We start from the raw sequence: 25,368 nt of genomic DNA on the forward strand, positions 1-25,368 counted from the left end.
CCCCGAATTTTTACAGATTATGGCCAAAGAACTCACACTTTTTATATTCCCACTTATATTAATAAACTACAGACTATGCTTTCCCATTCACCACCGTGTAACCGAGAAACATTCTTGAGAGCTTGGGTGCAATCCACAAATTTCTAAACATAATTTGTTATTGTCAGCTGAGCCAGTTCTTGCTCTTATTCTCTGCGTTCATCTACACTTGCTTGCACGTATTAATTGTATAAGCATTGTTCTAGCATTTATTTTATTCACTGCTGTTGTGCCTACGTCATGATAGTTCCGCGCATGCGCAGTATACTTCCGTTCCTTCTTTCCACTCCCACTTCCCTTCCCACTTCAGGGGATAAAAGCTATCACACGCCCCTAAATAAATGTCTTCTATGTTCGAGCGGTCTGTGCCTCGTAACTGTTCCGGCTGCGTGCCGTGGAAATGCAACAACTGCATAAGCATTATTTTCTTCTTATTGCTTTTTTTTAATGGGTCCTCTACCGACACTGCCCATATACATCATATACATATTCAGTCTGCACAAGCCACACAGCTTATGCGGACTGAATATGCACGTGATGTTCACTTTAAAGTTGAATAAAAAAATATATTCTATTCTCTCTCTCTATATATATATATATATAGTTCTCTCTCTCTCTCTCTATATATATATATATATATATAAAGTGCAAGTGATCTGGTCTGGACTATCATCTGTTGCACTTTGCTCCTTAAAGGCTTAAAGGGACACTGAAGCGAAACAATTATTCAGTTGAGACTAATAAAGCTTTCTTTTAGAACTCTGCAGGCAGCCATTTCAAAATAATAGTTTGATTATTAGATGTTAAAATGAAGGTCGAAGTATCAGTATTTGAATTTCGTGCCGAAACCTTGATGCCAGTATGTCAGTGTGACGTCGGGGATTCCAAAGTGTGTTTTCGCATTAGGGCCATTTTGGCTGAGTAAAGGTTCCAGAAACTTGCCATGATTAATATTTGGTTCCTTTAGAACAGACTGTAGTCAATCTGTACTGCTATATATAATTAGTAGGCTCTAGAAGATGCCATCAAAATCCATTTATGTCACAGCGACCAGGTGCGGGAACTTCAAGGAGGCATCGCCACATGTCTTTCGTTCTTGTGCTTTTTCTGGTTTACCAAGCGTCTTATCGTGGTAAGAGTGGTGTTTTTGGTGTCATAGAAAGGTAATTTACTGATTCACAAGAAACCTTCTTTCTCTTTAATATCCCTTTAAAGAGCCAGGATGTGTGTCAAGTGAGCTCCTGAAAAACAATTTGCAATGTGGTGAAAGCGATTTAAATCATGGATCCGGTACCTAAATGAGGTGCGATTTCTTTCATATTTACTGCTAAATTAAAACTGAATTTGTTCTTTTTTATTTATGGGCACATTTTAATCAAACTCACACCACTTGTGTAATTTGGCATGCTGATTTTAAATACGGATTTATTTTCCTGTACGACAAGTAGTCTTTAAAATATCATAAAATTATGTTTTTGCATGGGCTATTTGAAGGTGAGCTCTAGCAAAGATATTGGCATACCAAAATGACTTTGAACGATCAGAGTTTAAACTGCTGCAAGAATGAATATTCTAGACTGATGTAGGCCAAAGATACAGTCTGTCAAACTTTTTAAAGTAATGAGTAAATTCACAGCAACACATAGGACAAATTATTACGTTTTGAAAATTTTCATACTAATGTTTCTTCATACTTTAGGCCTACTTCACTCTTCGATTGTCTACCTTTTTCTTTTAAAAAATTATGGGGTTTTACGTGCCAAAACCACTTTCTGATTATGAGGCACGCTGTAGTGGAGGACTCCGGAAATTTCTACCACTTAGGGTTCTTTAACGTGCACCTAAATCTAAGTACCACGGGCGTTTTCGCATTTCGCCCCCACTGAAATGTGGCCACCGCGGCTGGGATTCGATCTCGCAACCTCGTGCTCAGCAGCCCAACACCATAGCCACTGAGCAACCACGGTGGGTGATTGTCTACCTTACTGCTAGAAAAATAATTATTGCAGTAGAATAAGTAGCACATGAGATATCATCACTCCAAGACTGAGACATCATTGGAAATGCTGTCATGAGAAAAGAAAAAAAAAAAACCTCTCACAACATGTTCAGGGTGATCATGGCAAAGGCTAAATTGATTATGGTTGATACAGGCATGAAGAGAGAGAGAGAGAAAACAAGGATAGGAAAGGCAGGGAGGTCAACCAGAAGAGCATCCGGTTTGCTACCCTACACTGGGGGTGGGGGTATGGGGAATAGAAAGAGGAAAAAAGGGAGAGTGTAAGCACTGAGTGCGTGTGGGAGGGACACTACACAAGGACACTAAAAACGGTCTCTTAAGCCGGTGCACTTCAAGTATTGCACTGGTGCACGAATCGCTTTTCGAGCCAGTGATGGGTGTAGCCACGGTCCAGGTATCTTTGACTCTGTAAACGGTCTCGAGTTCAGTCGGTGTAAAGTTTCCTGCAGACAGAGGTGTTGGACATCGTAGCGAGGGCAGGTACACAATAGGTGCTCGATGGTTTCCTCGCACCCACAGGAGTCGCACATCGAGCTCTCGGCCATTCCCAAACGATAGGAGTATGCATTCGTGAATGCCACTCCCGCCTGTTTGCGGCACAGCAAACAGGCGTGAAATCAAGCAAAAAATAAATTCTAGATTCCGATCTGGAGTAAAGGAATGGGAAAAAAAACTTGGGGCTTATCTCCTGCTCCAAAAAAATGCCTGTACTTCCTTGCACTAACCACACACCTATTCTCTTCCTGCATTTCGCATATTTATGCCACACTTAAGTCATGAACCTAGCTCATTCATGATTTGCTGCACCAGGAACATCTACTGCACAGAAGTCACTGACAAAATCAATGCTGGAATTGTGCAGGAAGTAAAATGACAGAAAGGGAAGATTATATGGCAGTTCCGAGGCATAGTCACGAAGAATATAAAGGAAAAGCGGGCGGAAAGTAAGTCCTCGCTGCACAATTGGTAAGTGATAATTTCTAGATACCGAGTTCGCGGAGAGTGTGGTTGAGAGTAGAATGAGGAGCAAGTGTCAAGAGTCAATTGCGACAAGGGCATCACCAAGAGCAGTCAAAAACCAAACAATGCTTTGAAAGGTCTTGGAACCATGTAGGGCCTATTTCCCAAAAGCCAAAATGCAGGTGACCCACAAAGGTAAGCAGGGAGTGGCGTCAAAGAATGTTGGCATGCCAAGGCTACCTGCCTGATGTAACATTACCTCTTAAATTTTTCGTCTCTGCCATTGCTCAAAGGGAAGAAAGGAGGAGAGTGTCAACATGCGTAGAGACACTAGGGCAGCTAGTAAGCAGAAAGCAGCCACTTACAAGTAGGTGCGTGATGTTGCGAACTGCGCTGATGACGTGCACGTCCACAATGGCATGGCCAATGGCTGTGGAAGCGAGCTGACCCCTTCCCTGCAGGTCTACAAAGCGCAGTTCTCCCAGCTGCAAAGTAGGCATGACATGAAGTTATACAAGCCACCACTTCAGTATAAAAGAGGGCACACACACACATCAAAAGTAAGCATTTTGCACCGACGTGGCCTCAGTCGCTGTTCACAGTGGCTATGGCATTTTGCTGCTGAGGTCACAGGTTCAATTCCTGGCTGCTGCAGATGCATTCTGATGCAGGTAGAATGCAAGAACACCCGCGTACCTAAATATGCTCGGTGTCATTAAACAATGCCTGGCGGGCAAAATTAATCTCGTTCCCCACTGCTTCATGTCTCATAGCTTGTCTGCTGTTTTGTGATGTTACGCCTCACAGTTTCGTTTGATCTGCTTTGCAGGAAATAAGTTTAAAGAAAACAAAAATTAATGAAAAAGCTAACAACGATGCTAGCTTCCTACAATCACAACAAGCGAGTGTACCATCTCCCCCTCAGGGAAGTCCTTTGTGAACCTACTTCACCATGGCTCTCTCCGACACCGCTGCTGCTCATCCCTCCAGTTGCTAAAGAATGCTTGTCACCTATCCACGAGCTACAGCTAACAGCTACAGCCGTGCCCTAGCGTTAGAGTGCCCGCCTCAGCTGCAGGAGGTTGTGGGTTCGATTCCCACTACCACTGGGCACCCACTGGTTCTCAAATGGGTCACAAGTGTACCTCAGCCTGGTGTTTGGCTTGGGAAAAGAGCCTGCGCCCTAAATTCCCATTGAAACCATCACGAGCACAAAAAGTGTTGTTTGGGCCGCTCCCATGGTGGCCATTTTTCATGTGGCACCCCAAATGCACCTACTGAGGTGGGCACACCTTCAAGTTAAGGACAAACACCCCTTTCGAAGCATTGAGGTCCCATAATGGCGGATCACCAGGCCGGGAGCGCACTTGTACCTATTTTACTGATAGGTACTCGGCAGCAGCACCTGCCTCCCACAGCCGCGGCAGATTGTGGTTAGACAAGAGGCACCCAGAGACAACTCATAAATCACTGATGGGCCCTCTTTCGAGATGTGAAACCCTGTGAGAAGCTGAGCACCAGGTGTAGGTGCATTCAAATCTCTTGCGCCCCATGATGTTGTTTTCTCTGCATGGCTCTCGTGTCTTCTGGAATCTGGCTTTCCCGTGTAGCACGTGCAGTGCCGGTGGTCGGTAGTTGCACAGTGGTACGAGAGAGGGTGCGAGTGTCCCACTGCTAATTCCACCAGATGGAGAGGATACTCGAGTGTGAGAGTAACCAGCCTCCTTCTTTGTGGCTGTGGCAATGCAATGCATGCTCAATGTGGGACTTCGCAGGGAAGTCTCATGTTCACTCATATGTGCTAGCTAGCTTCTTTCTTCTATATAAGGTGCAACAAATGCCCTTTCGTTTTTCTTTCCCCTACTGTGCTGTTGCTCCTTTGTCCCCACACAGTGACATTGTAAACTTCATCTGAGCCATACAATCACACTCCACATATGCATGGCATCTCAGTTGACCTGTGCCAAGCAATCGGCCATGATGTGTCTGTGAATATAGAGTCAGTGTGTTGGGTATCCCACTTTTAGGGGGATCACATCACTGGCATTCAAACCAGTGTAACCTAAGCATTTCTTTTCCCTTGTGAGCACGGTGCTTTCACAACCACCTGTGGCACTAGTACCCCAATGTTACAGGACCTGATGCTCTATCAGGCATCCCAATGGCACCTTTCACCTGGCCCACTCTGGCATGGATACATACATATTTCAGTAAGCCCACATTGTGAAACGTCACAATAAATTTGTTGTGTTTTTCAACGTGGACTTACTGAAGTACTGATACAGTTGCCAGAAATGTTAGTCTTTCAACACAAACACACACATACTAAAGTGCCTCCTACAATGCATTAATAATTTTTTATTTTATTTTGCTTTAACAGGGGTTGGATTGCACAAAATCATTTTGTAGCAATTTTTAGAGCAGGTAAATCTTCATTTTGGAACACATTGGAGCAGACAAATTATAATTTTGGAGCAGTCTGTAGCCCATATATTTTATAATTCAAGCAGTCAGAAGCATTAAAATTTTAATTTAGAGCTTTAATTATGTTTAAGTGGGGTAATAGTCGCAAGACATTGCATTTTTCAGCATTAAAGAAGTGACCTAAATGCATTTTAGATACCATTTTTTGTACTAAGAGCTGGTGAAGTGACGAGATGCTTACCAACAGAAGATGTGAAGAATTAAAGGTATAGTGAACACCACACCGGTTTATTCAGATACATTTCTAGGTAATGTAACAGCACCAACTAGCTCAAACCAAGATTCTGCAAGTGACTGACTTTGCTTTGCCACAGGCTGGAAGCACTGCGACATCTGGAGTTCACATTGAGTAATTGGATGTAAGCCCCTGAAAAAGCTCAATGTAGTAGCATTCCACCTCTCCTCGCCTCTCATTCTCCAAGTTCCCTCACTGCACGCACCTTCCCTTGCCGCTTGCAGTTTGGTCTTTGCAATCGCTGCTATATAAGGATTCGCGATCACCACGATTGCCACGCGATCCACAACTGCCATGGCGATGGCAGGAGTTACAAAATAACATGAAAATAAAAGGTGCGGCTGGCAGCCAGGGTGCTTGATTGCATAAAAACGACGCCAGTTCAACTACTTGATTCATCATCATCACCATCATCAGCAGCAGCAGCAGCAGCCTACTTTATGTCCACTGCAGGACAAAGGCCCCTCCCTACGATTTCCAATTTCCCCTGTCCTGTGCCAACCGATTCCAACTTGCGCCTGCGAACTTCCTCATTTCACCACCCCACCTAGTTTTCTGCCATCCTCAACTGCGCTTCCCTTCTCTTGGCCCCCATCCTGTAACTCTAATGGTCACCCGCCGTGGTTGCTTAGTGGCTATGGTGTTGGGCTGCTAAGCACAAGGTCACGGGATTGAATCCTGGCCACAGCAGCCCGCATTTCGATGGGGGTGGAATGCGAAAACACCCATGTACTTAGATTTAGGTGCATGTTAAAGAACCCCAGGTGGTCCGAATTTCCGGAGTCCCCCACTACGGTGTGCCTCATAATCAGAAAGTGGTTTTGCCATGTAAAGCCCCTTAATTTAATTTTAATTTAAACTCTAGTGGTCCATTGTTTATCTCACCTACACATTACATGGCTTGCCCAGCTCGATTTTTTTCTCTTAATGTGAATTAGAATATTAGCTATCCCCATTTGTTCTCTGATCCACACCACTCTCTTCCTGTCTCTTAACTTTACATCTAACATTCTTTGTTCCTACACTCTTTACACGGTCCTTAACTTGTTCTGAAGCTTCTTTGTCAACCTCGAAGTACCAGTTGACTATGCTCCACCAACAGGTAGGTGTGAATAAGCCCTGGACCTCTTCGCCTGCTCTCAATCGCCAGCTCAAGTGGCAAGATAAAAGAATGTCACTAGCTTTACTTATATTATGGTTCCTACGTTTATTTGAAGGGCCTAATTGGGTGTGGCTGTTGGCACCTAGTGGTGGCCAGAACACGAAAGCTACTTTTACATGACCTCCGAGATCAACCACACAATGCCCTGCACCCTGCGCTGCTCCAGCAACCTTTAGCTGAAACATGCTGCAGCTAGCCACCCTACCAGAGCCAATGCTGTCCTGGCGCATCATGGATTATTTTCGATCACTTTTCTGCTTTTGGCAAACTCAACTGGCAATATTTATTCATGACTAACATTTCAAGCCTGACCGTAACCTTCAGGCTGATGCAATACTTCTGGACTTCGCTAAAGCATTCGACAAAGTACCACGCAAACGCCTGTTGCTAAAACTTGCCCAGTTGAACCTGCACCCTCACATTCTCAAATGAATTTCAAAATTTTTTACTAACAGTTCTCAGTTTGTCTCTATTAAAGATAACTGTTCTATCTCCCTCTCAGTAACATTGGGCGTCCCACAAGGGTCTGTCCCCGCACCCCTTCTGTTCCTAATATACATTAATGACCTACCCAACCATGCATTTTCTCATATCCGTGTGTTTGCCGGTGACTGTGTCATCTAGCGCACAATTGCTAACCTTACTGATAAAAATGCTCTCCAAAATTACCTTAACTGTGTACAGGAGTGGTGTGAACTTTGGTTAATGAAGCTTAATGCCAATCGTTTCCTTTTTTCTATGTAATTTGTAACTCCACTGTTGAACAAGTCTAATCCTATAAGTACCTTGGCGTCACCATATCCTGCAATCTTTCCTAGTGCGCACGTCACCAAGGTTACATCATCACTGCATAGAGCTCTGTTTTTTGAAGTGTCATTTGCATCATGCCCCACAGGACATAAATCTTCTTGCGTACAAATCTCTAATAGGACCTGAACTAGAACATGCGGCGTACATCTGGAGTCCACACCAGGTATACTTAATCAACGAATCGGAATCCATGCAAAATCGTGCCACTTGGTTAATTCATTCTTCACAACTCACATGACAAAAGCATATCATCCCTCCAACGCAACACTGGTCTTCCAGATCTTTCTGTGCGTCGCCGCATTGCCAGCTTCTGTTTGCTTCACAAGTTTTTCCACAGCTTCCTCAATCGCGTGCCTGACATCATCCCACCGACACGCATATCCCACCGCACTACCCATCCACATCAAATTTACCACTTTCACTGCCTCATTTTTTTTTCGTACAGGAGTGGACTGGAATAGCCCTCCCCAAACATTGCAGCCATCACGCATCCATCAAATTTTGCAGAAAACGTTACCGCGGACTGTTCCGCATAAAGACTGTTATTTGTAACCTTCATCTGTGTTAGCCCACCACCTATGTAATACTTCCTAAACGGGGATCTTTAAGGTAATAAAGTGATGTGACATGACTTAGCATGAGTATCAAAATGGTACCATTGGTGCAAAATTTCCACCCCTGCTTTAAAATGTCCTGCTTTGACGACACTACTACTACTACTGCTACTACTACTACTACTACTACTACTACTACTACTACTACTACTACTACTACTACTACTACTACTACTACTACCACTACTACTACTACTACTACTACTAATAATAATAATAATAATAATAACAAAAAGCACTGTTATAGTACACGAGCATCCTTGCATTCCACCCCCATTGGAATGTGGCTGCTGCAGTCAGAAATTGAACCCATGACTTCGTGGCCAGCAGCAGAAGGCCATAGCCACTGAGCAGCAGCAGCTGCAGCAAGACAACGCACAAAGAAATGTTGAACGAGTGGAACAACAACACACACTCCTACATGACAACAAATGTAGCCGCATCACCTAGTTGCACAAAAGTGTGCCGCCACTGAAAGTGTTGTATGTAACATGGGATAGAGGAATAAACACAACAAGGAACGCAAACTCCTGACACGCATGCTAGTTAAATTACCAAAGTTTCAGAATGCCTGTCAAATGTTGCCATATGGCCACATTACCTACATAGTCTCATGTTGCACCTTTACTTATGAATTTTTTGTTTTTTACTCATGCCAACAATGCAAAGAGATGGCACAGTTCCTCATTCGTGGCAACAATTAAAATCCTTGCAAATTTTTTTCAGTCTTCAAGTTACCAAGAACTAAGTACACTGCATGACCGGAACAAACCATCACACCACATTTAGTCAAAGGTGAACACACCCTCCTTCTCCCTCCTCCCCCCCAATGTGACACAGGTGTGCAGCACCTTACCTCTGTGCCAACAACAGCCACTGGGACTCCCTTCAGAGTCTGCCACCAGCAGACGCACGTAGGCATTCCTGCAAGTACCAAAAGTATGACTGCTTGAGCAACTGTTGAAATAAGTAAAGCAGGGCACAAATCTATAAGGACAAAACATAGAAAAGACAGATGAGCGTTTACTTCTCGTTGGTTTATTGGGAATATGCATACATGAGTGTATATTCACCAGGACTTACAGTAACGACGAAAAATATATCGCATTGTGTTTTCCTGTGAAAACATTTACTATATGCATTTAAAGGGTCCCTGAAATGATTTAAGCCGTACCTAATAGTAGCACCTATACATAAGTATCTCTCATGGAATGCTTTCTCACAAGAATCTTTGTCAGCGTACTGCATCAGAAGAGCTATGAGAGGTTAAACATTACCCTCCTCTCAAGCAGCTGCATCTCCCTCAGCTTGTATTCCAAGTGGCGATGGCTATGTCCCGTCTTCTTGGGCACAACATCGTGCAGTGACACATATCATCCACTGTGCTTTTCGGAAGAAACTCTCTGCTCCTCTCTCCTTCCTATGTGCGTACAAGCAAATTCACACATACAGACAATATCTGTAGCAGACAACCTGCAATGCCAGATGGAAGTGCACCATTGGTCTGAACAAAACGTCAACATTTATTGCATATGTGTATTTCTTTTACAGTTACACAAATTACAATGTACACATATTCTAATAAATATAACTTCAGTAAAGCTGCATGATTCAAGTATTACATTTGACGTCATGTGGGAAGCCAATAAAATTGCTTGCCTGAGTGATATAAATCGCCCATTCTTTATAGAATGGGCAGAAGTGGCTGAAAATGTAAGCAGTACCGCTATGATCTGCAGCGATGCAGATGTTTAAAGGAGTACTGACACAAAAGATTTCGATCTGTTTCTTTTTCTGCTTTAATAAGCAGCTAATGACCCAGTAATCACGGCACGAAATCTCATTTACTTAACCCTTTCAGAGTCGATTTTTTCGCCATATGCGATAGCCCAGGGCCGATTTCTTTTACTGCAAATTTTAATTCTTCTGAGGGACCTATTTCGAAAAAAAATTTACCGTAATTTTTCTAGGGTGACCGTAAAGTGAGAAAAAAATATTTTGCATTGGTAAATATGTACCCTTTATTCATGAATAACAACAATTAAAAAAGGAAATAAACTTATAAGAATTAAAAATCTGATGCAGTGTTATAGTTCAAGGCTTAGAATATGCGCACACGAGGATATTTCGTAAGTCTCAAATGTTCCTGCTCTTACACTGATATTTACGTCCTTAGCCTAATCGAACTGCGTAGGTGAGCACACCCAAGAAAACTGTGTGGTTGTGTGCCCGCAAAAAAAAAGCAAAACATGTGACACACTTCCGCTAATCTTCATCTTATCGCCAACCAGAGGCAATTAGATATCGCGAGTCTCCCCCAAAAAGAGAAAAGGAAACACATACACGGCAGCATCCTTCCTATGCTCACCCCTGTGAGCACTAAACGAGTGAGAAATAGGTGGCCGCCCTTTGAGTGATTAGTAACGAGATAGCCATCAGTTTTGTGAGTGCAAGTACCTGAGCCCGCGAAACAAAACCCGAACCCCCAAGCCCGCACGCGTGCCAATGCGCGAGCGGTAGTATATAGACGCGCCAGAGCAAACTAGCTTTAAAACACACCATGCAACGAAAGCCGAGAGAGGGAGGCACGAGAAAAAAATTTTTTGTATTCCCACATAGTGGCAGCACATGCCAAGAAAGAAAATTAGGAAATTGCGGTGCTTTCCAAACGTACAGACGGCACCGTAAACATACGACATTGACCATTTTGTACTTGTTCACAGCACCGTATATTTTCGGCAATGACCCCGAACCGTCACTGACCCGTGTTCATACGATTACATATCACAGAAAGCTTGCATGGGGCACTCAAAAGTAAATTAACATTATGTCTATTGGAAACTTTCTTTAGGTTGTGTGACAACTTGTCCAAGTACGGCACCATGTGTGCTTATCTCTGGTCTTTATTCTTTTCTTTGTGTGCTGGTTCCAAACTTATTCTTTTTCCTTTCTGCAAGATAGCTTCGCATGCTGAAGTGGTGACAGAATGGGGAAAATGTGTCTTCTATAATCGTGCCATCTGATTTAAAAAAAACTTTGCTCACATTCATGCTCACGTGACCCCGTGTGAGCAAAGCTTTTTCTAACGTTATCTACCAGATACCGCTGAGCTGTGGAAAACATATAGGACAAATGGGACAGTGTTTCAATGACAGAGCTCATCAGCACAGCAGTAACATAAAGAATGGCTATGGGAGTAATTTAACAGGACATTGCAACAACTGTCCCTGCACTCCCATATTCGAAAAAACTAAATTCGTAGGGAAAGGAAAAGGTAAGAGGGAAAGGGAAATAAGAGGCAAATAACGTTAGAAAGGAAGGAGATAAATGTGTAAGTGCTCCCTCCCTCTCTTGCTTTGTCGGAAAAAGAAATCGCTTTATTACATGAAAGATTATGATGTTGCTGATTTTGCAGATGTATGTGCAACTGGCGTACGCATGCCTATGTTGGAAAAGGTATAATTGTGGCCGGAGAATTACAAATGAACTTCCATTTGGCAGTCAGCACTTGTCTGTGGTATTTGTTTCATCGTGTCCTCATTTTATTCATGCTCTTCAACCTTGGCTTTAACTGTGACCTACTGACAACCCATGCTGCAGTGAACATAACAAGGACTGCATGTAGTATTGAATGCCAGACCACTCAAGTCACACGGCATCACAGATGACAGACAGGCATGGCAGCAAGCATAGCATTAAATTAGTGAATCAATGTTCTTCGAAATCATTATCCCACAGCACGGCACATTGAAGATGACAAGGAGAAGCAAAGGCACATGAACCAACAGCTACCAATCGCTCATTTTTTTTCCTTTTTTCTAACATTTGGATGGCTTTGTGATCCATGCCAATAAGCCCTGCAGGAGTAACTTCTCCCACATATGTGATTTGTGCAAAGGGAGGGTTCACTTCAAGGTCACTTACCTCGGTCTCTGGAGAGACGAATCGATTGTGCGTCGTCCACCACATTTCTGTTCGAACTACACGTGTTTTCTTCCTGCATAAGAAAATTGATTGATTGATTGATTGATTGATTGATTGATTGATTGATTGATTGATTGATTGATTGATTGATTTCGACATCTCGAAGCATCATGCTGAGAAACCTTGAGTGATGCCCTCGCCAGGAAGCTTCAAACTCATTTTCACCACCAGCAATTAACTTTACATGCACTGAAAGTGTAGTACACGAACATTTCTGCATTCTTCTCTGCAACAAAATGTGGCTGCTGGGGGTGTATAACAAAAGTGCAACCGCGTGTTTAGCAACAGAACGCCATAGCCAATGCGCCACGGTGGCAGGTAGTGCATAAAAATGGCCCATGCCAAATGTTGAAGTGTGTACAATACAACCTACTTGAAGTATATTGGAGCTTAAGCACAAGTTATGGCCTTAAATTAAACAGCATCCAGTGCACATCTCTTACTCATCAAGCGAGTGAGTGATGAGGTCATACACCCAAGAGCTACACATGACCTGTGCACGTTGATATAGTGAAGGGATCCAGGTTAATTGGGACTGTAGGCTTATGCCTCAGGTGTGAAGAAAAGAGACAGCTAACCCGAATCGAAGCCGGAATCGAATTGCAAGCCGTGGCTTCACGTGCCACAGCCGTGGGCAATCTTTATATTCGCGTTCTAGGCACTGCCCAAGGGAGGGTGCTATAGGGCCCCCCACCTAGACTGGAAGTCGAAACCAGACTGAAGGCCCACTATGGCACTCTGGCCCGAGGACAGGTGGCAATACAGCGCTTTCCATAGCGGTCTCCACGTAAGCTGGCTTAAGGCCGTCTGAGCTGACTGTCTCTTCGCGGCCATTCTGTAGGAGGGTGGCGGTTTTCAGGGTGTGGTGGAGGACGCAGAATGGTCCGTCATAGGCCAGGGTTAGCGGTGGTCGAAGAGCGTCGCGGCGCATGAAAATGTGTGAAGTTGCCAGGTCAGGGTGCATGCAGATTGTATTGTGGCGGGATGGAGAAGGTGGAATGGGCTAGAGGTCTTTAACACAGGCCAGGAGGCATTGTAGGAATTCTTGTGGCTCGGCTGGTAGCTGTGTTGATGTAAAGAAGACCATGGGGAGACACAGAGAACTACCATACACCAGCTCTGCTGCTGAGCACTGTAGGTTTGCATGGAGGAAGGCCCGTAAACCCAGGAGCACAAGGGGCAAGGCGTCAACGCAGGCTGCGCAATTGAAGCGGGTAGCCATGGCAGCCTTCAGTTGTCAGTGAAGGCGTTCCACCATGCCGTTGACACACATGTGATAAGCAGTGGTACGGCAATGTTTGGTGCCGAGAATGCAATTGAGGCAAGCAAACAGGGAAGACTCAAATTTGCGTCCACGGTCTGTTGTCACAGTACCAGGACAACCAAAGCAAGATACCCATGCAGAAATGAAAGTGCGGAAAACAGTCTTAGTGCTGATATGAATCGGAACAGCCTCTGACCAGCATGTGAAATGGTCAACGATGGCGAATATATAACGATGACCTTGAGACACGGGTAGAGAGCTTACGATGTCAAGATGAACATGGTTGAAATGACGGCCAGGTGGAAGGAAGGCTTGGGGAGGCTTCTTGGTATGAAGGGAGACCTTTGTCGTCTGGAAGGGCAGACACGTCCGCATCCAAGCGCACACATCACCGTTAATTCCGGGCCAGACATAGTGCTGAGTGAGAAGGCACTACATAGTCCGAATACCTAGGCGACATATGTCGTGTAGAGAGTGGAAAATGGTGTGACGTAGTGAAGCCGGAACAACAGAGCGAGGAAGGTCTGCTGAGACATTGCACCACAAGGGCTCAAGCGAGCATGGATGGGGCAAAAACCGTAGTCAGAGAGAACAGCGATTCTCCCGAAAAGTGGCAAGCTTGCTTTCATTCTGCTGCGCAGAACAGAATGCAGCCCAGTAGACGGTTGGAGATGGAGAGTCAATAGTGGCTACACGAGAAAGAGCACCAGTGGCGGTGTTTTTGGCACCTTCCACATGGGAGATGTCAGTTGTAAATTGCAATATATAAGCGAGATGGCGGAGTTTGCATAATACGTACTTCGATGAGTTGGTGCTAGAAACATACGCCAGTGGCTTATGATCGGTCAGTGCGTAAAACTGGCATACTTCCAGAAAATGCCAAAAGTGCTGTGTCGCAGTGTACATGGCTAGTAGCTCTCGGCCGAAGGCACTGTTGCAGGTCTCAGCAGGAAATAGCTCCCGAGAGCAAAAAGACAAAGGTCTTGTCGCGATCCACCCGGGTTCGTAAACAAGGGAGGGCTCGAGGCACCCTCCGTTAGACGGACGCTCCGCAGCATGGTGGTGCTGAACGATGACTGACCGCCAAGCAGCCGTGCTCGTTGGTGTTTAAGCGACTGGTGCTGCCGCTAGTCCTCCTGCGGGCTGCAACTCAGAAGTGGCCATCGAGGGTGCTGACCAGGTCCCGAGGCGAGGCCTGACATGGTCAGCGTGTCTGTGCCACATGGCCCCGTCTCTGGCATGCGGACGAGCAGCGATGAGGCCTGGTCCAGTACTGAAATAGTATCCGGGCAATTTGCGTCCGGAAATCCCCAGTCTGGCTCTTCTTGAGCTTGTCTTTGATGGTTTGCACCACCTGCTCGGCTGCACCATTTGAAGCAGGGTGGTACGACGGAACCATCATCCAGCGGATTCCGTTCTTCGTCAGCCAGGCCAGGTACTCTGCGCTGGCGAAAGCAGGACCATTGTCGGACACGATGACACCCGGCAACCCCTGGGTGGCGAAGACCTGTCGTAGCGCTGCAATGGTCACGCCTGCTGATGGAGTGGTAATAGGTAGAACCTCCACCCACTTCAAGAAGGCGTCCACCACCACCAGGAAGTAATGACCCTTGAAGGGTCCCCCAAAACCCACATGTAGGCGGGACCAGGGTCTCTGTGGGAACGGCCAGGGGGTGATCTCCACATGACGCGAGGCTCGCTGATGCACCTGGCAGATTTGGCAGCTCTGCACCAAGTGAGCGATGTCCTGGTCCAGGCCAGGCCACCAAACATGGGACCGGGCCGCCACCATCTTGGTCTTTTCTATGCCAGGATGACCCACGTGCAGCAACTGCAGGACCCTGGACAGGAGACTTTGTGGGTTCAACACCCTGGAACCCCACAGTAGGCAGCCCTGCTGCAAGCTCAGCTCAGTGGCCTTGTGGCTATAGGCCTGCTGCACCAATTCCTCTCTACAGGACATCTCCTTGACCACCTGAGACAGGACTGGGTCCCGGCTGGTCGCTTGTGAGAACTCAGATCTAGAGGGCAGCTCCGGGTACGCGTTCTCAAGTATGAACACTTCAGCAGGTTCTGGCACAACATCAGGCATCTCTGGCAGGGGCAGGCGGCTCAGGGCATCAGCAGGTCCCAGGTCCTTCCCGGACGGTAAACCAGCTGGTAACTGTAAGCTGCCAGCCTCAAGGCCCAGCATATCACTCAAGGTGATGCCTGCACAGGAACTGCCTCGTCAGACCCCAGCAGCCCCAACAGTGGCTTGTGGTCCGTGACCGCCTCGAACTTGTGGGAGGCATCCTGGAGCACCAGCTGCTGGTAAGCATCTCTGAGGTCGAGCTTCGTAAACATCTGTCCACCGGACAATGCTGACCAGAGATCTTCAATCCAGGGCAGCAGGTACTTCTCGATGATAGCAACAGGGTTGATGGTAACCTTGAAATCCCCGCAGATCCTGACACTGCGGTCTCGCTTGAGGACTGGTACGATGGGAGCGGCCCATTCAGATGTCTTGACAGGTACCAGGATGCCCTCTCGCTGTAACCGCTGCAGCTCTTGGGTGACCCCATCCTTCAGGGCGAACGGCAGTGGGCGTGGCTTGAAAAAACGTGACCGGGCTCCCTCAGGTACATAGATGCCAGCCGTCGTGCCGGCAAATCTGCCCACCCCTGGCTGGAACAGGGACTTGAACTGGGTTAGGAGGCTGGGGACGTCTTGCACCAGATGTAGGCTGGCTTCCCGGTACTCTGGTAGACGAACGCCTAGTGCATGAATCCAGTTTCGGCCCAGCAGCGTCGGCGACGACCCCTTCGTTAAGTAAAGGGGAAGGGTTGCCTCCTTGTCGCCAAAGCGAACGCTGAACTGTGCCTGATCCTGGACTTGGGAGAGTTGCCCGGGGTAACTGTGCAGCATCACGCCCGAAGCCTCGACGGACGCGCCGGGGAAAGTACGCTTGAAGAGTTTCCCGGCCATTACTGACATGCTGGCCCCTGTGTCCAGCTCCATGGAAATGGGGTGCCCGCAGATTTCGACGGTCAGCATGTACGACGGCACAGACGACGGTACAAAGCCTGTGTGCCACATGTCGAAAATCGGCAGGTTCTCGGCCTGGCCGTGGAAGAACTTGAGCCTGCTGCCACACGTCCCCGCCGCATACCCTTGTGACGGCTACCCTGGCCGCAGGCTTGTGTGGTACGTGGGCTTGAATCAGGCTGCTGCTGCTGTTTGCTGTTCGTCCTCCCCCTTCGGCATACACGTGCGAGGTGCCCAGTTTTCCCGCACGTAAAGCATTGTGCTTGAGAGAACTGGCACTGTGAGGGGGAGTGGGCACCACCCCAGCGACCGCAGGTACTGCCCTTTGTTGCCAACTCGTTGACCGCCGCTTCCGCCAATGGTGAGCCAGTCGCACGGGAAATCTCGCCGGCGTCCTTGGCAGCAGCTTCCATTGCCGGCGCTGCCTTCACGGCGTCGTCCAGCGAGGGGTCGGGAAGCTCCAGGAGTCGCGTCTGCATGGCGGGGTTGTTGATGCCGCAGGCGAAGCGGTCTCGGAGCACGGAGTCCAGCTGGTCCCCGAAAACGCAGGCACTCGCTAACCCTCGTAGCGCAGCCACGAACTGCCCAAGGGTCTCTCCTTCCCGGCGGCTCCGGTTGTTGAAGAGGAAACGCTCCATCAGTGTGGACGGGGCTGGGTTAAAATGCGAGCGCAATATGGCGAGCAGCTCACCCAGCATCTTAATGTGTGGTGTGGCTGGCTTGAGAAGGTCGAGCAAGAGGCTGAAGACGTGGGTCCCGCAGCTGGCCAGGAAAATGTCCCGCTGTTTGGCCTCGGGTGTGTCGTTTGCCCGGAAGAACATGTGGACTTGCTCCTCGTAAATTTGCCAGGTGGACCCATCTCCCTCGAACGGCTCGAGCCTTCCGTACAGCGGCATGGCGGCAGCAACAGGGGGCGGTATTTCGCGGCTTTCGGCGGCGTGGAACGATCCATGGGTACTCGTCGCCAGTGTCACGATCCACCCGGGTTCGTGAACAAGGGAGGGCTTGAGGCACCCTCCGTTAGACGGATGATCCGCAGCGTGGTGGTGCTGAACGACATAGAGTTTCTCACTACATTACCTAGAGGCAAATCTGGCGCTGCTGTGCTGTGGTATGCATGGGAATGCCGGTATATTGTGACTTCGGATTGGCATCGTTCTCGGAGAGACAGGACACCTTGAAGACGTGCTTGGCAAGCACCGTTCCATCAGTCACAATGAGTCATTTTCTACTGAAACAGCACGTGAAAAGCTGTTTTAGCTTTATTATTACGCAAAAACATGTTTTGTTTAACTATGAGAATTTGTTATTACGTGTACGACTATATGTTACGTAAAAAGTATCAGCGGGCCGCTAAAGTTGGAGCACAGACGACAAGGTTCGCGCTCACTTTGAAACAGTTTGTCGTCTGTTCTTGTTTTTCTTCTCTTGGTCATGCATTGTAGGTGAGTAAAGACGTAATATGCGTGAATGGAAACATTTTATGAAGATTTTACTTTGAGAATGCGTTATTTGTGTAGCTATATCCACGTTTTAGACGAAGCCTCTTACAACACCAGCCAACACGAGCCTCGCAGACACATATACCGTCATTCCCATGACGGCACGGTGCCCTCGTAAGAAACTCCCATAGACGGTGGCGCCAGATTTGCACCATCTTTGTCGAAATGAGGCGCGACTTCTCCTGCGATGGTTGGCGTCCTGCACATCGTGCACAAAAGAACTTTCTCTCACCCGACCTTCTTCCACCAGGCCTCGTCGAAATGAAGCATGACTGCCTAATTCGCCATGACCGTTCCGAGTGTCTGCCTCTTTGCCGGAAGCCCCGCAGTGCACAGGCCTCGCGCGCACGTGCGTGCGTGCGTGCATGCATGTGTGTGTGTGTGTGTGTGTGTGCAAGTTTAGAGAGGCCCTTTCCTCGAATTGGACCTAGAAGAGAACTTCCACGAACCCGCAAAGCGCAGAAGAGACGGACAGGCGTCTACAATTCCAGGAGGCGTGAGGACTTCCTCCTTTCAGCAGGCTCGCTATAACCAGAGGAGGAAGGGCCCTCTTTCTGTGCCGGTCATGTGACACCGACGGAAGCAAGATCCCACCCACGATTGTAGAGAGCCTATTTAAGGGGCTCCGAAACGTACTTTTGATCACTTCATGCTCTTCTCATTTTCTTTCATCTACCTTTGAATAAACCATGCAAGTTTCGCACTAGAAAATCGTCTCGCCCTTGCTTCGTCGCCATGGTCTACCGGATGCCTGCAGCCCGCCGACAACGCCACGCTACCCAATAAGTAACGTCAGTCGAGCTTCGATAGGCAGGCGCCGCTACTTCTCGGCAGCAGTACGATACGCTACCCTGAAATACGCAACAAACTGACTGGCAGCGACTGGGATACGGAACCCTGGAGACCCCGACTTGGACGACAACTACGAGATCATAGCCTCTTCGTCCTGACAACAACGTTCGGAAGGAAGGTGTCTTGATTCATGACTGCATATGTTGAGTGCACGGCTTTTCTTCACTAAGATATCACTTGGCCTTACGTATTTTTTGGAAAGTACAGAGCAGTGATTTTTCTTTAACCGTTGACGGAAGTTTTGAGTACGTCAAGGTTGTTATAGAGTGAAGAGTTAGCAGCACTAAGGGCAGCCATGAACTTGAAGGCACTAAAGAAGCCGGAATTGTTGAGCATGGCCAAAGAGTTGGGCCTTCTAATTGCCGAATCAAAGAGAAAGCCGGAGATCATTGAGGCGATCGAAGCGATCGGGGCAGACAACGATGAACTGACGGAATGCCTAGAGAACATTGCAGAGGAACAGCGTAAGCACCTAGAGAAAGAGGAAGAAGAAGAGCGTAAGAGCCTAGAGAAAAAAGAGGAGCGCAAGCGGGCAGCACGTGAGGCCAAAGAAGAGCGCGACCTCGAAATGAAGCGCCTAGAGATTGAGCTCTTGAAAGCTCAAAATTCTGAAAGACCTAGCCCAGAGGCACGTGAAAGCGAGCGCAGAATGACAGACTTGATGGCACCCTACGCCGAAGGAGGAGATATAGGTCTTTTTCTGGTACAGTTTGAGGGCACGTGTGAGAAGGCAAAATTCGCGAGAAACACGTGGCCGCAACGCTTGCTTACATTGCTGCCACGTGAGGTAGCTGATATCATTGCCCGCATGGGGAAAGAAGAAGCAGAGGACTTCGATGAAGTCAAAGCGAACCTGCTTAAAAAGTACAGATTATCAGCAGAAGCATTCAGGCGAAAATTCAGGGAAGTCGAGAAAACCAAAAATGAGTCATACTCATATTTTGCATACACCTTGGAGGTAAACCTGAAGGAATGGCTCAGAAAAGAGGGTGCACTCGGCGACGCTGAAAAGACAATGCAGTGCGTTGCTTTAGAACAGTTCTACCGCCAGCTGCCAGTAAACATCAAGTATTGGGTTCAGGATAGGCCAGGCGTAGACACTGTTACGAGAGCGGCCAATCTCGCTGAGGAGTACGTAACTCGCCGAGCGGACGAAGGCAATGAAGCTCCTAAGGAGATGAATAAATACAGACCCGACAAGCTAAAGCGATGGTCAAAGTAGAGTCGGTATAAAACAATGGAAAGGTCAGATTCGGTGAAAACTAGTGACGAGGAAAGCAAGGGAGAAAAGGAGTCACCCGAACAGAGGGCAGAAAGGCAAAAGAAAACGGCTTTCGAGGCCAAGAAACCAATAGTTTGCTACAACTGCCAGCAAACGGGGCATATCTCCGTGGGATGCAAAAATCCCAAACTAGTATTGATGTCACTAACTAGTAATGAGGAAAATCTGAGCTTGCTAGAACTGTACATTCGAGACCTCGTGGTAAACGGCAAACCGTGTAGAGTGCTTCGCGACTCGGCAGCCACAATGGACGTGGTGCATCCGTCGTACGTAGAGGAAGGCCAATTCACGGGAGAATGTGCTTCTATAAGGCAAGCCGTAGAGGCCTCCAGTGTTTGTCTCCCTGTGGCCAAGATTCATATCGAAGGACCTATTGGAGTACTGGACACTGAAGCTGCCGTCTCGGCACATCTCCCGCCGCAGTATCCGTATTTGTTTTCTAACAGGATTTGCTACGACGTAAGGGAATCGGGTTTAGTGAGGGAACAGTGCAAGCCCTAACTCGTCCCAAGGCAAGAGAGCTCGCGGCCAAGGCAGTGTATGAGTGTCCAGTGGTGGACGAAACAGGTTTGACGGAGGATTCGTCAACCAGCACCAAACAGGACAGCCCTATAGGGGATAATGCGAAAAGTGCCCCAGCTAAGGAAAAGGTCAGGAAAGCAGCGGAGCCTGAAATGTCTCATGAGGCAGAATGCAGAAAGTTATTGAACGTAAGTCCTGCCACAATGATCACTGAGCAGGAAATGCGTAAGGCACAAAGCAATGCCGAGCGTTACTATGACAGGACGGCTCGCACGCGACGCCTTGAAGTTGGGGAAAAGGTAATGATCCTGAAACCTTCGTTGAATAACCAACATGAGGAGATGCCTGTCGACTTTCCAGAGTTAACAGCAGTGACGGAGGCAAAATACATTCACGAGACCATTGACAAGTTAGTAGAACAGCCGGAGTTGAATCCCAATCAAAGGGCCGAACTGAGGGAACTCATGTTTGAATTTAAAGACGTATTTTCAGACACACCGGGCAGGACCACTGCGATCGTTCACGATATTGAGTTGACCTCGTCGAACCCAGTCCGTTCGAAAGCTTATTGCGTTTCGCCTCGTCAACGTGAAGTCATGACCGCTGAAATAAACAAGATGTTAGAGCTAGGTGTAATCTAGCCAGGAGAGAGTGATTTATACCTTGCCTCTTATCTTAGTTGAGGTCCCCAGAAAGGAGCCGCGACCATGTATCGACTACCACAGGCTCAATTTAATCACGAAGGACCAGACTTATCCAATACCGCATATAGAGGAAAGGCTTGAGAAAGTGAGCAGTGCCAATTTCATTTCTACGCTCGATTTAGTTAGAGGGTATTGGCAGGTTCCATTGACCGAGAGGGCAAGCAGGCTTGCGGTGTTTATTTCCCTGATGGGAACCTTTCGTCCGAAAGTCCTGAGCTTTGGATTGAAGAATGCGCCATATTGCTTCTCTAGCCTTATGGACATGGTGCTACGAGGAATGGAGGACTTTGCACTTCCGTATCTCGATGACATAGCAATTTTTTCTTCATCATGGGCCGACCATATGCAACACCTGCGAACCGTGCCGTGTCGTCTACGAGAGGCCAACTTAACTGTTAAGGCTCCCAAATGCCAATTAGGGCACGTGGAGGTAGCTTATCTAGGTCATGTAATAGGGCAAGGTCATCGTCGGCCTTCCGAGGTTAAACTGACCGCCATAAGACAACTTCCCGCAACCACGCACCAAGCGGGACATCAGATCATTCCTTGGCTTGGCAGGTTATTAGGAAAGATATATCCCGCGGTATTTCGAGATTGCGAGTCCTTTAACGGATGCTCTCAGAAAAACAGAACCACAAACGGTAAAGTGGGATGACGCAAAAGAAAAGGCTTTTAGTATGCTGAAGAACGCACTAACGAATCAGCCAGTGTTGAATGCGCCCGACTACTCTAAGCCATTCATTCTTCAGTGTGATGCCAGCGACAGGGGTATGGGGATGGTGCTCTGTCAAAAGAGAGATGACGAGAACGAACACCCTGTACTGTACGCCAGTAGAAAGCTTTCAGTTCGTGAGGAAGCACACAGTGCATCAGAAAAGGAATGCGCCTGTGTAGTATGGGCGGTGCAGAAGCTAGCTTGCTATATCACCGGTTCAAGGTTTCACCATAGAGACTGACCACTGTCCCCTCACATGGCTGCAGTCCATGTCTACGAAAAATGGTTGTCTTTTGCGCTGGAGCTTGGCTCTTCAACAGTACACCTTCGATATTCGCTACAAGAAGGGTGAGATTAACGGCAATGCCGATGGTTTGAGTCGTTGCCCCTAGAGTAACGAAAGCCTCATGCTTATCCGGGTTTCCGTGGCATTTTTTCGTTCGTTCATACGTTTTCCGAATTCATATGTTGTTCCAAAGTGAAGCCGATTGTTAGCCGATTTTAATAACCACGTCTTAACGCTTTCAAGAAATGGCTGTTTTTAGTGTTCAGGGGGGGAGGACGCGCTTAGGGAATGGGAAAGGTGTAGCGGGTTTTCTTTTTTTTTTTAAAGCCGGGTGTGTCTTGGGGGAGGGTGGCCTGGTGCTTTGTGGTTGTGGGTCCGGCACTGTTCTGGGGTGATTGCTTGCCGACGCAGGAGACGATAAGTGGCGAGAGCTGTTTGCAAGTTCAGTTTCATCGGACCGGACCAGGGAGAAAAGTAACAAGAGCGCCACGAGGACTGATGAACAACTCCCAGGAATCTACCAGCTACGAACCAAGGGTTCGTCACTTCTGAGGGGAATTCTGCCACTGAAACGCCGATGCTTCGCACTGCGGCTGCTGGCCCCTACGCGTCGGGATCTTCCTTCCCCGCCGGATATGCTGTTACGGTTGGAGTCTATCACCCCGTGTAGAAAGAACTCTCGCCCACCATGCCTCATCGAAACGAAGTAGTGTCACTTTCTAATTCTCCATGGTTGTCTCAAGTGTATGCCAATCTGGCGGAAGCCCCGCAGTGTTTACAGGCCCTTTTGTGGGTGTGCGACGTTAGAGGGACACTTTCCTCGAACTGTCAAGCCCTACGGGGGAACTTCCGCGAACCAGCAACGCGCAAAAGAGAAGGACAAGCGTCTACAATTCCCGGACCTGGGGCTTGGCATAACCGGAGGCGGGACGCCCTTTTCCCTGCAGCAGGCGTGGTAGAGTCTGTACATCGCTATAGACGAGGCGTTGGCAGCATGAAGCAACCGCCCTGACAACCTGGAACGATCAGTCTTAGTCAGGGGAACCACACCGACTTTCACGCCCGTGTCTATAAGGAACCAGGCCCTGGAGAACTTGTTGGTTGCCATAAAAAGGCGGCTGGGAGGACAAGCTAGACCACAAGCTGCTGTCAGTGACCTCGGTGGGCATTTCCCGGCCACGAACAGGGAGGTGTGCGTGGCTTGGTGTCGGAAACGCCGGTGGTACCAGCAGAGGGGCAGAGGGCTGGGACTCCGAGCTTGATGTGTACGCGAAAGAGTGCGATGACCGAGGCGAGGCGAACGGTCCCCTGGGGTGGGTTGCTGAGTTTGGCGATCGAGGTAGTGAGCTCATCGATGCGGGTCTGTAGGCGCGAAATCGCTGGGTCTGTAGGCGGTAAGACAGCAGTGACGGACGGGGAGGTCGGCTCATGAACCTGATCGGCAAGCTCCGCCAGGCAGTCAAGGGTGACATCGCTAGCCTCTGTGAGGACGAGGCGGTTGGGCTGGGAAAGGCATCAGAGGACAAGCTCTTGAAGCAACACCAAGTGGGTGGGGACGTCGCTCTCCACGAGAAGCTGTCACATCTGGTGCAGCAGTTGGGAGGGGCACCGGTCACCAAGGCCCTCCTTGGTAAGGAGCTGCTGGAGGCAGGTGCGTTCGGAAGGCATGAATCTCTCCAGCACCTTGATCTTGAGGTGCTGATATGGTGTAGCGCCCGTGGGGGCGGACAGAACGTCTGAGAGGTCGCTGGCAACCTCAGGAGGAAGGAATGAGGTGACGTGGTAGTAGCTCGTCGTGATGTGGTAGAGGCAGAATTGTGCCTCGATCTGGCGAAACCAAACTTGCCAGTTCTGGGTGGGAGGCGAAGCCACAGTGACGAGAAGTCCGCAGGACGTGAGTCCTGTTCTGTGGAGGGTCCGGGTAGATCAGTCATTGTGTTCGTCCTAGGTCACCCCTTGTAGGCTTATGCCTCAGGCGTGAAGGAAAGAGACAGCTGACTTGAATCGATGCGGGAACAGAACTGCGACCTGTGGCTTCACGTGCCACAGCCGGGCACTGTCTTTATTTTCTTCTCATGCAGGCATGTGCTAACCAGGTTCTAGGTGCCACCCAAGGGAGGGTGCTACAGGACTGCCTGTTCTTCTCGTTAGAGCATTAAAATTAAAACCATTCCATCCCTGTGGTATTCGAGTGCCACAGACGGGAATTTATTATGTGACCCCATCCTTAGAAGCAGAATAGCCATAGCTGCTGCCATGCTTCATAGCCCCTTTTTCAGAGGCATCTACACCAAAAACACAGGGATGCAAGCCATTTGTTAAAAATTCTGGGGTGTTGCTTGCCAAAACCATGATACGATTATGAGCCACACCGTAGTGGGGGACTCAATTAAATTTGACCACTCGGAGTTCTTTAACGTACACCTAAATCTAAGCACATAAACATTTTTGCATTTTGGCCCCATAGAAATGCAGAGCCTTGTGGCATGAGCGAGGAATGTGCAACCACTGTGAGAGAAGAGGTGAAAAGAAGAAGGTACCACTGGCAGAAGAAGTATCTTGTCAGACGATAGGTCAGGACTCTCGCCTACGCTTCTCATGAGCTTACAACTCCCCTCCTGTAGCTTATGTATGTCTGAGGGGTGGCCTACCTTCCTGGCCTAAGCTTCTACCTAGTCCTGCCACGTCTTCTGGCTGCCTGTCATCCGTGGATGGCCCTAGTCAGAGCAGATGCTCGCCACCTGCATCATTCCAGCCTCTGATATGCTCCGACACTCCATCTCTATGTGAACTGTTATTTGACTTACTTAGTTTGGGGACTTATTTGTGACTTTATATTTAGTGCGTCTAGTTCCTATTTAGTTATTGTGCAGTGTTCTCAAGGTCTTATAAAGTGTGTGTGTATG

The 25,368-nt window shown here is 48.0% G+C and overlaps 1 protein-coding gene across 1 annotated transcript in view; it reads right to left on the reverse strand.

Annotated features, from left to right (window-relative positions):
• The window catches only part of LOC126529620 (uncharacterized), a 190,136-nt gene that overhangs the window by 150,643 nt on the left and 14,125 nt on the right, over positions 1–25,368 (reverse strand). The window contains exons 3-5 of the mRNA XM_050177139.2: positions 12,249–12,321; positions 9,181–9,248; positions 3,385–3,504 (exon numbers count right to left, since the gene is read on the reverse strand). Of these exons, the coding sequence (XP_050033096.1) occupies positions 3,385–3,504; positions 9,181–9,248; positions 12,249–12,321 (261 nt within the window). The remainder of the gene's footprint in view (positions 1–3,384; positions 3,505–9,180; positions 9,249–12,248; positions 12,322–25,368) is intronic.

The sequence above is a fragment of the Dermacentor andersoni genome, chromosome 9 (assembly GCF_023375885.2).
Source record: "Dermacentor andersoni chromosome 9, qqDerAnde1_hic_scaffold, whole genome shotgun sequence".
Classification (NCBI taxonomy): Eukaryota; Metazoa; Arthropoda; class Arachnida; order Ixodida; family Ixodidae; genus Dermacentor; species Dermacentor andersoni.